At 41.8% G+C, this 17,162-nt stretch overlaps 1 protein-coding gene and 1 pseudogene across 10 annotated transcripts in view; one reads left to right on the plus strand and one right to left on the minus strand.

The window, feature by feature from the left end:
* SLC22A15 (solute carrier family 22 member 15) overlaps positions 1-15,338 on the minus strand; it is a 129,682-nt gene extending 114,344 nt beyond the window's left edge. For all 9 annotated transcript variants that reach the window (XR_014262696.1, XR_014262697.1, XR_014262698.1 and 6 more), the window contains exons 1-2: positions 13,061-15,338; positions 267-479 (exon numbers count right to left, since the gene is read on the minus strand). Coding sequence is in view for 3 of the 9 variants with exons in the window: in XM_082458731.1 (XP_082314857.1) it covers positions 267-479; positions 13,061-13,522 (675 nt within the window). In the remaining 6 variants the exon portion in view is untranslated. The remainder of the gene's footprint in view (positions 1-266; positions 480-13,060) is intronic.
* LOC309640186 (KH domain-containing, RNA-binding, signal transduction-associated protein 3 pseudogene) lies at positions 9,058-15,423 on the plus strand (annotated as a pseudogene). The gene is made up of 3 exons (XR_014268629.1): positions 9,058-9,104; positions 11,365-12,560; positions 15,346-15,423. The product of XR_014268629.1 is annotated as a KH domain-containing, RNA-binding, signal transduction-associated protein 3 pseudogene (transcript).
* The last annotated feature ends 1,739 nt before the right edge of the window (positions 15,424-17,162 follow it).

Consider the following 17,162-nt stretch of genomic DNA (forward strand, 5'->3'; position numbering starts at 1 on the left):
TCACTTTTTAAAAGGATACGCTAATCAAAATGGGGCTCTTCTGGAGTTTATGTCTTACTTCATCTATAACTAGTTTGGTAGGACTCATGCTTCTCCCATTTGCAGTAAGAAGGAAGAACAATGTATTTCCATAGGATATTCTCCTTTAACTCTCAAATTTACTAGAAAGTGATTGGAAAGTGAGCTGAAATTTAAATCAACCAAACAATGGCTCCAGGGGGATCATTCAGTGGTCAGAAGGGCCTGTCCCCTGCTCCTGCCGTTACCTCGGAGGCGATGGAGGTGAAGCTGCTGCTGAAGTGCACGTGCTTGTGCATCTCGCTGCCGTTGGCCGTCAGGAGCCAGGCCCCGAGCGCCTGGTCCTCACCAGCCGACCGGTTGCTGTGGCTCTGGTTCGGCAGGAGCTCCGCCAGGTCCCAGTGGTACGATGGTGTGGCCCCGACCAGTGCAATGAGGATGGCCTCCGTGGCCACGTAGAGCTGAAAAGAGGAAACACAATTAGTAAGCTCACAAACCTTGAAAGAGCAGGTCTCGCTTTTATGTCTGTAGGAGCTACAGAAACGAGACGCTTCAGAAACAAAGGAGAAAACAGAAGGAAGCTTCCTGATCTACGACTAACGGAGCCATCAGCAATCCCATCTGTAAAGCACCTTCTACTTCCTCCGAGGGTTTTCTTCTACATTTGAGATACATCTCATGCTGAGGACACGGCACATAAATGGTTCCGCAGTGGCAGGGAGTGGGGGAGGGGGTGATATTACTGGCTCTGATTTAGAAGACTAACATTCCAGCTCTTTTCTCCTGACCACTACACCTCAGTTCAGATAAGCAGTCACCAGCGCCCAGGAGTATCTTGGTCTTGAATTCACGATCTAAACAAGAAAACATGTTGTGGCATAGTTAAATGTTTCCAAAAATAGTATGTGTTTGTATACACACACAAACACACACACACAAACACATGGGGAGGACAGATGCTCTATTAAATCAGGGAAGCATTATATGCACTTGAGTAGGTACTAAAGTATAGTATACAACTTATAAGATGTAAACAATTCAAAATCCCAGGAATAGGTACTCACTTTATAACCTTTAGCTGTAGTTAATCATTGTTTAATCTAAACATAGTTTCCCTCTAAAGAAAAAATTATTTCATTCATTCATTCAAGGAATATTTATTGAGCACATATGACATTTGTCACTGACTGTTTTGGGCTTTCTGGAGATTCACAATTGGGTTTATAAGCTGTTGAGCCCTGTGCAGCGTTTTAATACTATAGATCCATTTATATAACTCTCCTTGGATGATTGTTTCAAGCTTAAAATTTATTAGGAAAACACGGAAATAGTCTGTTCCATACTGAGACAATCTTATTTGAAGCTATCGCTATTTAAAAAAATTTTTTTAATTAAAAAAATTATCACTATTAACTTAGAACTTAATGTCTTAAAATAGCTTTAAACAGAGTAAGTGTTTAAAAAACACAACGCATGTGATTTCGGTACAGCATATAGTAACACCCCCACTGGATGGACGAGTTGACTGCGGCATGAAAGGATGGAGAGACCTGCCCACAGCATTATCTCCACTGTCAGGGAACTCCCAGCTCCTTCCACACCCTTCTGGAGGGGCATATTCAGCTGTTAAGGGGATAATCTAAAGCGCCAAAAGCAGAGTAATTTATCACAAGTAGATGATGGAGTTACTGACAAGGAAAGAGAAAAGAAGTCATGACATTGTGTGTGTCATAACAGAGAGCTAATGTAAAACCCAAGATGTGATTTTTCCCCTCTCCACCAAGGCTGCAAGGCTGTAAGGCAGCCCCAATCTATTGTGAGTCGGATGACTGGGAGCCTCTGGAGATGCACAAAGCTGCCACAGGTCAGTCTGCGTGGGTGATTTACTGTAAAACGCAAAGGAAAACACGTTTCTCGGTTTATATTGCTTCCTGGCCCCTATTTGCATACTATTAAGGAAGTTTTCAGGATAGGAGGCAATCAGCTTACAAAAATGAAAACCTTAATAATTACAAGAACAGATAGATTACACATTTAGCTATAATTACAAAGCCACTTGCACCCATTTTAGTAACTGCCCTTCCTGATTACAATCTGCTGAAATTTAATTCATGGGTAAAGAACTGAAAAAAAAAAAAAAATGGGGAAAAGGAAACTCAGGAGATGATGCAAAACACATGTTCCAGTAAACACACAGCCTTCAATCTGGCAAAGCTAACTAGTTATATTTTTTTCTCTAAGCGTGCTCTTTTCTGCTTTTGTTCATACCATTCACTTCACCTAGAAAGCACTTTCTCCTGCTCTGAATGCCTGAACCTTTCCCATCCTCCAAAATGTAACTCAGATGCCCCCTCCTCCATGCCACCTCCTACCACCTTGCCTTCCCTCCAACCCCTCCAGAAGCCCTCTCCTGCTTCTCCTCACCTCCAAAAGTTCCATTCAGACCTTCCTTAGAACCCATATCATTTTCTTCACTGCACTATATGTATCTGCTTGTCTTATTTTTTCTATTGAAATATACTCTCTCTGAGGGCAGGATCTGTGTCTGATTCACCTTTAGGCTCCCAAAGCAAATAACTCAGGGCCTAGATAGATGATATCACACATTCAACAAGTCCATGGATGAATGAATGACCATAACAGAATACTAATAATAACAGCAAACACTTCTCTAATGCTAACTATATGCCAGGTACCATTCTAAGTGCTTGGTGAAAATATATTAATGCATCTTATTTTTATCTGTATTATTCTAGGATAAGCAATGTTCTATGTAAAACAGGAAATGCTCCAAAGGGTCCTCTAATCTGAGGTGTATTTCATTGTGGAGGCTACCATTCTTGGAAGAAACTACAATGTGCAGAAAAAAAGTTAAAAAACAAAGAGGTGGTGCTGATATATACCCTTATTTATAACGCAGGGAGCAGTGAAACCTAGCTAATCAGTACTATCTGTATTAATCAGTATTATTCTTAGCAATCAGTAGGTTGAATAAGCACTTTCCTCCTTTCTCACTTTCTCTGCTCTCTTCCTACCCCTCACAATGCTTCCATTACCCACCCCATGTGCGCACACACACACACACACTCACACACACACACACACACACACACACACACACCCAGGGACCTCACAGAATACACAGGGCCATGGCTTTGTGTCAACAGAGGGGTCGGAAACATGCAGCTCTTCCTTGCAGTGCCAGCCTCCATAACATGGTGTCAGCCTTTCTGTCTTTGACACAAATGGCCATGCCTGGTTTTGCTAAAGGTAAAAGAGAGAGTAGGCAGGCATCTATGATGCATGCTAACTATGAAAGGTGAAAGGGACATCATGAGATTAGGGAAAAGAGGAGATGCTTAAACTCTGCATACAGATTACTGTTAGGTACTTTACACCAGAGCCACATACATGGGTCACGTGGTCCTATGAAGTCAAAGATGGTTTAGCCCTTAGCTAGTCAAGGGGATGCACCACCTATACAAGGCATATGGGGCGGTTTTCCTCGGTTTGCCTTCTTCGTCTGTGACAATGTCACAGAGCTCTCATCTTGCTTCTTCCCCCAGAGCACAAACACTCTCCCACTCTTCCCTCTGCTGTGACTCTGTGCACACATTCACTACGTAGCCCTGTCTAGAGAACTGCACCCATCAGCAGATGGGTCTTAAAGCCACAATGAGAAACCACCATCCATTCTCCTTCGGAGTGGGACCAACAACATCTCAAATAAATCATTATCTTCTCTAGTGTTACCTCCAGGGAAGGAGAACGAGTGCCACAGATGGCGGGACTGTTTTTTCCCCTTCAATGTAATTATAATTAGAAAAGTGACTAAGATGCACTGGGGGATTGAAATTTTTAAAGTTTCAAAAGTGAATGCTTTAAAAGTAATTTTATACTAACAGCATTATGAGCCTTTATAATACTCAGGAAACCAAAAATGTCTCCCATAAATTATCTCATCACAATATCTTGTGCTGTGAAGTCATGGTAAATATGATGTTTATGTTGTAAGTGGGAAAGATGAGCCACAGAGTGATTAAGTGAATCGTTCCAGGGTACGTAAAACACTAATGGCAAAGCCAGGATGAGACTGGGAGCCACCTAACTTTGGGGCCAGAGCTTTTTTCAGAGAAAAAGTTGCGGGGAGGGATCAGAGATGATTTTATTGTTGTCATCACTGTTAGTATTTTATGCACTTAGAACTCAGTTATCTAATTGACTCAATCAAAAGCATTACATGAGTATGACCACATCACGAAGGCAGCACCGAATGCCCAGGGCCCAGCACAAAGTGGGTATTCAATAAATATCTGTGGAGTGACTTACTGATACTATTTCTTGTGTATAAAAAATTTAATTACGCCCTGAATAACAGATGTCTCTAAGTCCCATTTCTTCCCTGACTCTAATTTATCCACATGATGCCACCAGATCAGTCTCCCTGAGACATTCTTCGTGAAACTCCTCTGGTCAAAGCATCCAGATCTCCACCACATGACCCGATGGCTACCTTATCTGCATCCAGGCTTTCTGTACTAGCCTGTTCAGTTCCCCAAACGGGACTTTTCATCGTGTGCTGTGAAAAGCACATGGGATCTGTACACCTGAGTCTGAATCTCAGCTCTAGTAAACTTCCAGCAAATCAAAACCTTTCTAAACTTCATGTTTTCTTCCAGTAAGACTGGACACTGGCAGTATATCTTTATCTAGTTCATTCATATCTAACTAACCTAATCTGAAGGTCAAAGGGGTATTTCTTTAGCCAACATCACACAGTAAATCGCACAGCACCATCCAAATAGCATCTATCAGCACCTCCCAACTTTAACTTGCAGAGTGTGACTCTGCAGGCCGGGATGAGACCCGAGATCCTGCTTTTCTAACAAGCTCTGGTGAGGTCAAGGCTGATGGTCTGGGCCGCACTTTGTGTAACAAGGGTCTAGGTTATTCCCTCTTCTACACTTTCTCCAATGTTATGTTTTTCCACCTGAAACGGCCTACCCACTTCTCTTTTAACCCAACCTTCAAACTTCAGCTCAAGCTCAACCCTCTTCCTGAAGTTTCAACAAACCACTCTGGACCATGCTGATGTCTCTTTCTTAATATCTAAAGCATTCAGTGGCTGTATTATTTACTGGGGAAATATTACTTTGTACCATTATTTAACAGTATAGATATAAATTTTTCTCTTCTAATGATTTGCCATCTCCCGAAGAAAAGAAAACCCTAATTTCTACTTCTATATCCTTTCAAGAAACCCAACACACTACTGTGGACATAATAGGCTATAATATATTTGGTTAACTAATTCCTTGCATAATGGTGTGGCAAAGAAAATGATGATGGATTAAAAACCAGTAATTATGGGACCTAATCTTGGTTCCAACCACTAATTAAGACCTTGGACACATTATTTGACCTGCATCAGTTTCTCTCTCAATCTCCCAAAGAAAATGGGAATGCCACCACCTGACCACCTTCCTTCTGTTATTTCAGTTTAATTTTTAAAAAATTTTAGTGAGTACCAACACTTTGCAACACAGTGTATTCTGAGCCTCAGGTGATAACAATGACGGATAAGAAACAGTTGTTTCCTTCTTAGGCACATACATTCAAGTGAGGACAACAAATATGTCCAGAGCTATAAATACAAGGCAGATTTGGACAAATGCTCTATTAGCCAGAGTAGAAATGAAGTTAATGAGAGAAGAAAGAAAGCAGATGTGAATTCCAACTCGGGGAATAAGGAAAAGGTGGCAAATGTGACACCTGAGCTGGGCAGTGAAAGACTGCTAGGGGTTTAGTCAAAACAAAAATCAGGGAAGGAATTCTTAGGCCAAAGAAAGAGTCTGATCAGAGTCATGAGAGTAAAGAACACTATTTTTAGTGTTCTTTGAAGAAGTATTACTGGACAGGCTCAGCTTTCCCCAAACTTCAGTCACGTGAGTACCCCCTGCAAGTGTTACCTGCCCATTTGTTTTCTATTATTTACTTAATGGTCTGCTTTTAAATTGACTCAAATTTTTTAACTTAAGTAAATTTACAGAGAAATAAAATTGTATATCAATACAAATATAACCAGCCAGATGGAACTATAAAAATACAATGTTCTGGGGCTTCCCTGGTGGCTCAGTGGTTAGGAATCCGCCTGCCAATGCAGGGGACATGGGTTCGAGCCCTGGTCCGGTAAGATCCCACATGCTGCGGAGCAACTAAGCCCGTGAGCCACAGCTACTGAGCCTGCGCTCTAGAGCCCGTGAGCCACAACTACTGAGCCTGTGCTCTAGAGCCCGCGAGCCACAACTACTGAGCCCATGTGCCACAACTACTGAAGCCCACGCTCACCTGGAGCCCGTGCTCTGCAACAAGAAAAGCCACTGCAGTGAGAAGCCCGCGCACCGCAAGGAAGAGTAGCCCCCGCTCACCGTAACTAGAGAAAGCCCGCACGCAGCAATGAAGACCCAATGCAGCCAAAAATAAATAAATTAAATAAATAAATTTTAAAAAAATACAATGTTCTTCTACAGCACTAAGTGTTAGCTGGCACATTTTTATTTAAGGTGGGGCACAAGAGAGATTTTCGGGCAGGTTTTGGGGCCAGTGATTTTGTGCCTCACATCCACCGTCATGTTTCTGCTGCCTCACCTTGTCGCTGCAACACAGCAGCTGGACCTGCTACTGATCTACACTCCCCTGGATCCTCCTTTGGCTGCTCTGACTCCTGGGCCAAGTGTGTGTTTAGTTCCATGATGAAACAGATGTGCTTCATCAAGGTTGCAGGCAGTGAGAATGACACAGATTCCAGTCAATTCTGATGTGTTCCAGGTTGCCTTCCCTGCAGACTTCAAGCTCCAACATCAGACACAGAGACAACAGCCTTACAGGGACTGCCGAACTAGCTCCCACAATTATACATGGTCAAATCCTCATAATAAATTATTCACTGATTACATATATGATCACGTACGTATATACAGATACAGATACACGTATATATACAAACACATACATCTCCAGCCTAGAAGTTCTGCCTCCTGTTTCTCTGGTTGAACTATGCGGACATAACCTTAAATAAACATGGCAAAATATCAGCATTTGTTAAACCTGGAAGTAGGTACATGTGTGTTTGTGATATTATTCTATGTATTTCATTTGAAATGTTTAATAACTTTAAAAAGTTTTAAAAGAAAATGAATAGTAAGTACAATAAAAACATAATAATGTTATTCAAGTCTAACTAGGTAATGTTTTCCACCAAAGTCTGAACTTTCCTTAATTCTGGTTCATTCCCTTTGTTAAAACAGAAATATTTGCAAATGTTTTGAGAAATACTAGCACCAAATGAGACTTTCTTCTTAGATAAACAAAAGGATTAAAGAAGAATTGAAAGGGGAATAACCCTCTCACTTTATGAGTTAATGTTATTTAATAACATTTCCATAGACCACCTAAAACTACCACACGGGCCACTCCTTGGGAGGTCAGAGAATGCAGAAGATAGAAGATCAGAAATAACTGATATAGAGTAATATGGAATCAAGAACAAAGTGAGAGGATATCCCTGGGAAGAGGGTAGAGATGTATCTTCCTCTTGATCTACAAGAATCCGCCTGCCAGTGCGGGGGACACGGGTTCAATCCCTGGTCTGGGAAGATCCCACATGCCGCGGAGCAACTAAGCCCGTGTGCCACAACTACTGAGCCTGTGCTCTAGAGCCCGTGAGCCACAACTACTGAGCCCGTGTGCTGCAACTGCTGAAGCCCATGTGCCTAGAGCCCGTGCTCCACAACAAGAGAAGCCACTGCAATGAGAAGCTCGCACACAGCAATGAAGAGTAGCCCCCGCTCGCCACAACTAGAGAAAGCCCACGCACAGCAACGAAGACCCAACACAGCCAAAAATAAATAATAAATAAATAAATTTATTTTAAAAAAAGAGGGAGATTCATCCATGTGGCTGTGTGTAGACCTAGTTTGTTCATTTTAACTGATATATTCTATAAAATTTATGTCAGATTTTAATTATCTAGTCCTTTTTTTTTAAGATTTTTTTTTTGATGTGGACCATTTTTAAAGTCTTTATTGAATTTGTCACAATATTGCTTCCATTTTATGTTTTGGTTTTTTGGCAGAGAGGCACGTGGGATCTTAGCTCCCTGACCAGGGATCGAACCCGCACCCCCTGCATTGGAAGGCAAAGTCTTAACCACCTGACCACCAGGAAAGTCCCCAGTCCCTTTTTGAGAGTGATTTAGGTGGTTACTAATTTTTGTCATTACAAACAGTGCTGCAATAAACATCCTATACATATCTGCTTATGCACATGTTCAAGCGATATTGTCGTACATATACCTAGGAGTCCAATGCTGGTTGTAATTTTACTAGACAGTGCCGAATTGTTCTGTAAATGGGGTACTTTCTACTCATTTTCATCACACTTGTACTGTTAGACTATTTAATGTTTGCTATTCTAATAAGTGTGAAATGATATTTCATAGTCATTTTAATATGCCTGTCCCAGATGACCACTGAAGGTAAACATCTTCTCATGTGTCGACTATTATAGTTCCCTCTTCTGCAAAATACCTGTCCAGTCATTCCACTTTCTAAAACACCGTGAAAAGATATTTATTGCGTGGATGATATGAATGCACTGGTAGTTCGAGGATCTGAAAAGTAAGGTTGGGGTTATTAAGAGTTTACATAAAAATAATGCATTCCGAAACACCAGAGTACTGCAGCTCAAGCTGAGGTTCACAGCACCATCACAATTCTGCGGGTGAAACGAATGTTTATTACAGGTTACATGTTCCTGTTGGTTAATGGATGTTTTAAATTCTGTGCAAATTATACCACAGCACATGATTCCTGATCCTGAGGAAAACGAAGGAGCCGGAGTCTCTGACTTAGAACAAAGGAGTAGGGTCCATTTCCACTTTATGTCTAAACGGATCAAGAAACAAAGAATTGTACTCAAACCTTCCTCCAAACAGCCTGGCAAATAAGCACACACTAACACAAACACAAAATAGTGATAATGGCGTCAACTTTGAATCACGATCGGAAAATAGAAATGGTAAAAAAGTAAATAGAATTATTCATATTTAAATACCACAAATAACTCTTGCCCAAAGGAGGGCATGTATATTTGAGTGGGTAAGAATTTTTCTAACTGCAAAATTATAAATCTTATTGCTTGTTCATAGGACAACCAGTTTTACAGAAGGCGATTTTTCTCCTCTAGCTTTCTGCTTAGGTACTGTAAAACCAAGTATCACTATTATCAGGTCACTTGTATCTTATCATGTTGATGAGAAATCTACAAAATCTGCATTTATTCTGTACGTATCTGAAAGTTGACCACTATGGAGATTCCAAAGATTGTGTTTGCAAGGCAAGTGAAGGTAGGTCTCCTAGGCAAAGGAAACAATACTGAGATGTTTGAGGAGCTACCTGATGATATCTATAATCCAAGAAAACAGTTAACCTAAAGACCTTTAGAGTTGGCTTGTAATGTGGTTTTGTCCTCTTAGTTTGAACTTGGATGTGTTTGAAGTAAAGGGAGTTAATATCATTTAAAAAATAATAATGATCCTAGAAGGAAGAAAACAAAAGAATCTGTAAGGTTTCCATCTCTGTCCCTCTAGTTTTGTGTTTCTCAGCTGGAGTTGGTCATCACCAAACCACAGATGCAGATAAGGCTTCCGCTGAGGCAGCCCCCTCTCCCTGGTGGTCCCTCTCCCTGGCAGTCCCATCTACAATGTGCAGGACTCCCCCTCTCTCGCAGGGCTGCTATACCATTGGTCTGTACACTCACTGGGCACTGGTAGACAAGTGCTTTGGTTTTAAAAAGCAAACATCAAGCTCCTTCCAGTCAAGCCAACCAACTCTGAAAAAGGCTTCTTACTTTTTCCTGTTAGAGGAAGCAACCCCCAGAAGAATGATGAAAGCATCGTGTTACAACTGTGTGATGGGACCTTCTAGTACTCGCACTCTGCAGGCCAGCTCCCCTAGTCTAAATCATCTCCAACAACAGACTTGATAGAGCAGCCTTTGGGGAACTCCACTCTCATATCCAGGAGAGCTTTGGGTGACCACAGGACCATTTGGATTATGTATCTCAATGGGGTAGTTGAGGCCTCACAAACAGGTAGCAGCTGTGAAGAATTCACTTCTGCTTGGACCTGGGCATCTACTCTTTTGGGATCCGCACCTCCTCAGCCCATACCTACAAGATAAAGTCAGTCACTCATCCCCAACACTCTAAGAGCTAGTTCTTCTATGGTGAATACTGACCACACATCAGGCAGGGTTCAGTGAACAGTCATGGTCATGGGCTTAGACCTCTTTGGTACCAAACTCTAACCAACTGGGTCAACCGTAACAAAAAGTAAATGATGGAAATTTAACAGGTCCTGAACCCAGAACGGTGGCCTTTTTAGTGCCACACTCCACTCAAGACAAACTTATTCAAGGTCAGTGGATACCTGGCTAGGCAGGTGAGAACATAATGATACAGGAGATAGAGTGTAGGTGAGATTACTCAGAGAGGGAGTTATGTTCCTGAAATTCTTGGTTAGAATAGGAAAAGAATTTTCTCAAAGAGAAAATATTATAAATGAACGTCAGACATCATGGTCACAATTCTATTCTCTCTGCATTAAATACTCTTTTGTGATTTAGCACAAATACTTTTTCCCCACAGGAAAGTGCATTTAAAGCTAAAACACACTTAAAGGAACCTCAGAATATTGCATATTTGTGAACTGAGAACTTGTTTTGCTAGAGAAAGAACTGACTTCATCTGTCAGTGCATCATTTAAATGGTTCTTCTGGCTGGTTATGAAATCAACTGAACTTTCAAACATTTTAATGGAAAAGAGAATCGCTTAGTCAACCCTCACCTCCAACCCTCCCAGTCTTCCTGTTGAGCAGTTGATTTATGCAAGGTTTAAGCAACTGGCGGACTGGTGCTTATACCCATGACCATCCTGTCCTTCACTCAGAATAACTATCATCACACGTTAATTGTAATTATTTAACTGCCTGCCTGCTTCATCCCACCCCCACAAGAATGCAAACTTCACAGGAAAGGGGCTTTGATTTATCTGACATTATAGCCCCTGATAAGCACATAGTAGGCACTCATTAAATATACGTTGAATGAAGGAATAAGTAAAATGGCCGACTGGTAGATACTAATAAAGGATCTGTGAATGAAATGCCTTTAGAATAAAAGAAGTAATTGACGTCAAATGGGCCATTTAAGCTGGCAAAGGAGGAGGAACTTGTGTGGCAAAGTGTATTTGTAGTGACCTTGAGCATATGGAACCTACATTTTTAGGCTGGGACAGAAAGTTTTAATTCCTGTAAAAACAGTTCCCTAAGTTCAACTTTGTGGGAAAACTTTTGGGGCCACGTGGCAATTCTCTGAAGCGTTTCCAAGAAGAAACCTTGACAAAAATGTCCATCCTTGGAAAAGGCTCCATGAGAGACAAGGCAAAAGAAGAAGAGTTGAGGAAAAGTGGAGAAGTAAAGTACTTCCACCTCAGTGACGATCTCCATGTTCTGACTGAAGTGTTTGCCCCCCACCCCAGCAGAAGCCTATGCCCGGATGGGACATGCTCTAGAGGAAATCAAAAAGTTCCTCATTCCTGACTATAATGATGAAATCAGGTAAGCACAGCTCCAGGAATTAACATATTTGAATGGTGGTCCAGAAAATGCAGATGTACCAGTTGTTACCTTGCGTACAAGAGGGGTACCAACCCCAGCAATAACCAGGGGAAGCGGAGCAGTCACAGCCCAGCCAGTGGGAGTCCGGGTACTGCAAGGGACACCGACTTCCAAGGGAGTCCTTTCCACCCGAGGGCCAGTGAGTCGGGGAAGAGGACTTCTCACTCCCAGAGCAAGAGGAGTCCCCCCCAACTGGGTACAGACCTCCACCACCGCCCCCAACACAAGAGACCTATGGAGATTATGACTATGAAGATGGATATGGCACTGCCTATGATGAACAGAGTTATGATTCCTATGATAACAGCTATAGCGCCCCAGCCCAAAGTGGTGCTGATTACTATGATTATGGACACCGATTCAGAGAAGAGACGTATGATTCCTAAGGGCCAGAGGAGTGGACTAACTCAAGACACAAGGCACCCTCGGCGAGGACGGCAAAGGGCGTCTACAGAGACCAGCCATACTGCAGATACTGACTGTACTGTCTGATATTGTGACATAGCCAGTCTCCATCAGTCCTGTATACTGTTCAAAGTAATTCTATGAACAATCCCTTTCTAAATAAATCAAAATGCTTAAAATCTGGAGGAAAAAAAAAAAAGCAGTCTCTGAGAATTCTGTACAATGAAGAAGTGATTCCATTTTACACCAGACGTTGTAGATGGCACTATGGACTTAAAAAAGTCTCAACCCAAGGGGACTCTGGGCAGAATGACCCAGCAGAACTTAAACCAGAAAGAAAGAAACCCTATGCATTGAAAGCCCCTGGATAGGAAGCCCCCTCAAATCCAAGAAAAGATGGTAAGTAGATACCAGAGCTGAAGGAGGCCGCTCTAAATCAGCCCTTTTGTCAACGGGTGATCAGGGCCCTCTCTGTGTTCCAGATTCCAAAGTGACAGCGCCACAGGTTAAAAATTCCCTTCCTATTCACAGCGTATTCCAGGTAACAACTGGATTTTTCATCTCTTACTAACCAGCTCGCTGGCTTAAGTACCCCCTACGCAGTCCTTCCCCACTCGAGGTGAGAGGAGCATGGCGCCTCAGGGACGAGGATCCGAGGCTTGGTTTGACAGGCCGACCGGCGACCTTGGCTTTCCGGGGCCCAGGCCAACGCGCGGCGCCTAGCCCAGCGCCGCCCTCGCGCGGGGTGAAGGTGGAGGCGGGAGAGGCTCGCCACACCTGAGGGTTTGCATAGGCTCGGCATCCGGGCCGAGCGCTGGGGAGTGGGGAGGGAGGTACGCCTCTCCCCGGGCGGCCAGGAAGCGGGGACGTGGGAGCCATACGAGCAGCGGGGGACTCACCTGCAGCAACACCGCCAGCAGGAAGCACAGGTACATCTGGTAGATGCCCATCTCGCCCACCGCCTGGAACGCCTCCTCCACCTCCATGGCCGGCCGCGCGCTCGGCCCCGGCCTAGCCGTCAGCGGGAGCCCGGCCCCGACCCGCCCTCCCGCCGCCCCCGCTCCGGCGCGGCCCTCCCCGGCCGGCCCGGCGCGCGAGCCCCACGGCGCCCGGCACCGGCTCGGCCCCGCCAGCGAGGAGCCGGGCGCGGCGTGGCAGCGAGGGCGGGGCGGCGGGAGGTGCGTCTGCGCGGGCGGGGTCGGGGGCCGGGGGCCCGCGCGGGCTTGCGTGTCCGGGGCGGGATGCCAGGTACCAGGGCTGCTGGGCTTCCTGTTAAAGATTTTTTTCTGAGAGGGATGGGTTTCTGCGCCGCTTAAAGCGAGAGGAAAGAGGAAGTGGGAAGTGGGCTCGGGCGTCGGCATCCTCTCTGATGGAGAAATACGGGTAGGGCAGCGGCGTCTAAGCCACAGCCACTGCTTCGGGGGCGGGGGACGCGATGACTGTTGGGAGACCCGGTGACTGCTAGCATAATCTGTCCTTTTGTACAAATCAGTTAAATGCGGGAAGTGGGAATGGGTTCTAGATCCTTTGGAGAAGAGTGCTGTTCAACATTTCTTTCCATCCTGCTCTGTGCTAGCTATGTGGTCAGGCAACCACATTCTTGCAAAACCCTGAGATACATTTGGTTATAGAAATATGCATGAGGTACGAAGGAAATACAGAAGATGAAAGATTAATTTGTGGGACAGGACGTGATGGCTGCCAAAGTGTTTGAAGGATAAACAGCAGTTTGAAGGGCTGGAAATGGAGAAAGATGCAGCAGGGCCTAGGGACGCTGGTCACTTGCTTTAAGCCTCCTCATTTCTCCACCTCCTTAGATTGATTTTAACAGCATAGTATTCCACCGTCCAGGCCAGGGCACCCAATACAATATTGAACAGAAGAGGTAACCAGCTAATGCTTTATCTAGCCTTTTACGTCTAAGAGAGTGAGATAGGTCTATAATTTTCTTGTTACTGTTCTTGTCTGGATTTGACTGTGAGATTATAGTAGCTTAGTAACATGAGTTGGAAGTGTTTAGTAAAAACTCTTCTTTAAACCATCTGGACTTGGTTTGTTTTGCAGGGAGAGCCTCTTTATTACAGAGATAGAGACAGAGATTTATGTCACTTATTTTTATGGCTTTTTGTTCTTGAATTACTTTTAGTTTTTTTTCTAGAAGTGTTACTATTTTATCTAGTTTTTCTATTGTTTTTGGAATAAACTTGTTCACCTTGTTCTCTTGGGGTTTTTAAAATCATGCTCTAGCTGTATTTAGGTCCCATTTTTTATTCTGAATATTATTCATTTTTATTGTCCCATTCTTATCAGTCTTGCCAGAAGCTTGTCTACTTTATTATTTTTTGAAGAAACCAGTTTTTGTGATTTTTCTTTCTTTATGTCTTTGTTTTCTATTTTATGGAATATATGAACAATTTTCTTTCTTTACTTATTTTTGCTAGTATGTAATTCTTTTACTGCCTACATGACTTGAAAGTTTAGCTTTTTGCTTTCAATTTTCCTTTTGTAAGAATAATTATACATAAGACTATGCATTTCTCTCTAGGTACTACTTTGCTCTATTCCACAAGTTTTGTCATGTGGTACTTTCATTGTCTTTAGTTGTAAATATTCCATGACATTGTAATGTCCTCTCTACCCAATGAGCTATTTGTTTATTTTTTTTAAGTTTCCAATTAAAGGTTGTTGCTATTTTTTAACCATCTTTTTATTGTTGATTACTAATTTAAATGCTTTGTGAACATAGATGATATTAAATCTTGGAAATTGAATTTTCTTGTGACCTAGTATGTGGTCATTTTAGAAAAGTGTACTGAATGTATTGAAAATACTCTCCATTTGTTTGGGTGAAAGGTTCTTTATATATTAGATCAACCTTGTTAATTTTATTAAAGTAGTCTGTATTACTACTAAATTTTACTTTGCTGGATGTATCAGTTTTTAGTAAATGCATCAAAATCTTCCAAAATGATTATCATTTTCGGGTTTTTATCAAGTTCTCTTTTTATTTGTGAAAGTTTATGAAAGTACCAATTGTATCATTCCTTTTATTGTGATAAAATACCTTTTTTTCTCTTAATGCTTTTTGTCTTAATTTTTATTCTGTCTAATGTTAACATTGCTGTGTCAGTTTTTTGTTGTTGTTGTTATTTTCCTTGTAATCCCTTTGTTTTCATCCTTTTAGCTTTGTTACATTCTAGACATGTTTATGGAAGGAGGGTTTATTTGTCTACCCAATTTTGTAGTCTCTGCCTTTTAACAGGTGAGTTAAATCCACTTATACTCATTGTGAATGATATATTTGGAATCATTTCTACTATTTTGTGTTTTATGTTTACCATCTTCTTTCTTTTTACTTCCTGGCCATCTATTGAAGTCTTAAAGCCATTTTTATATGGGCCTTCTTTCTTTCTTCTATTTTTGGGAGCTACACATTGCACTATTATTGTTATTATTATTGTTATTATTATTATTTTAGTAGTTACTCAACGTTTTAACATCCACATAACTGTACACTGTTCTACAATGTTGATAGTTACTTAATATATTTATTCTCTTTTCAAACTACACGAGATTCCAGAATGCTTTATTGGAGAAAACATAGGAGGACATAAAATGTTATGTTCTGAAAAGCTTTGTTAGGTGACTCAAGAAGTGACTATTGTGGTGCCAAAACACTGATGAACAAGACTAATGTGAAGTGTTTTAACAAAAAACTTTCACTGTTAAGGAAAATTGTCCTACACTTGGAAATAATCAGGAAGCAAGAAGAGGACTGTATGTCCTTTCAATGTAATCATGAAGCATTATTCAACAAGCCCACCCCCAGGATTATTTAATTATTTAATTCAGTAGGAAAATTTACCAGTGTTTGACCTGGCTATTTGCTATGAATTAGAGTCTAGATACTGTGCAGTTACATGTAAATTTGTAGATTTTATTTTTGGTAGAGATGTAAATGATTACGTTTAATAGGAAAGATAATAATCTATTAATTCATTGCCCTGCAGAACATTAACTCATTTTATATATAATCTAGCAATCTTTTTTTTTCTTCCTAGAAATAACCAGTTCTTCAAACGCTCTTAGAACCAGCTTTACCATCCTACTGCTTCCTTCATCAATTAAAATAAAATCATTGACATGGGTTCATTCTGTATAGGTAAGAGAGTCATATTTTTAACTTTTGAAAATTTCCTTCGATATTATGATGTATGAGAGTGAAAAAAGTATACATCCATATTTTATGATATATAACTAAATTAATAAATTAAGTGTTAAGTAGAAGTTGGGTTATTTCATCTTACTCGCTAAAAGTTTATGTATTTTAAGTGGGTCAGAAACTTTTCTGCATATTCCGTGTTAATTCACATTGTGTTGGAACATATATCCTAAAAGCAGTTGGTTATTGTGAGAACAGAAAATACAACCCTGGGAGTGTCAGAAATGAGGTCTGTGGATTGATAGAGGCCAGGTATGCAGTGCTAAGGGCTTCAACTATTTCCTGCAGGTGATGGGGACCACGGAAGTGTTTTTTCAGGTTGAGCGGTGTGATTTTTAAAAGATGATTTGGCAGCAGTGGAAAACACACATAACACCAGTTGAGACACTGTTGTAAGGGCCCAGGCAGGACCCAGTGAGGGTCTGAGAGCTTAAACCAGGACAGTGGTAATAGGAATTGAGAAGTGAAGTCAAATTTAAGGTAAAATCTGCAAAAATTGACAGTGATTCATTTTGCAGAAGCATACGAGAGAGAAATCAGCAATGATTCCTATGTTTCTGGATTCAACAACTGGGAAAATGGAGGTAGTACTATTAACTGAGGTAGGGAACACAGAAGGCAGAGTAGGTTGGTGGTGGTAGGTTGAAGGGCCTGAGACAGGAATGGTGGGGCCTAGAGGCATTGCTCTTTTAAATGGTCGTTGCCCCTTTAAGATCCTGCCCTTCCCCCCCTTAACCCACCCAGGCCCCTGCTGGATTTCCTTGCCCTCATTTAAAGTC

This window comes from Balaenoptera physalus (assembly GCF_965194825.1).
Source record: "Balaenoptera physalus genome assembly, chromosome: 1".
NCBI classification, from domain to species: domain Eukaryota; kingdom Metazoa; phylum Chordata; class Mammalia; order Artiodactyla; family Balaenopteridae; genus Balaenoptera; species Balaenoptera physalus.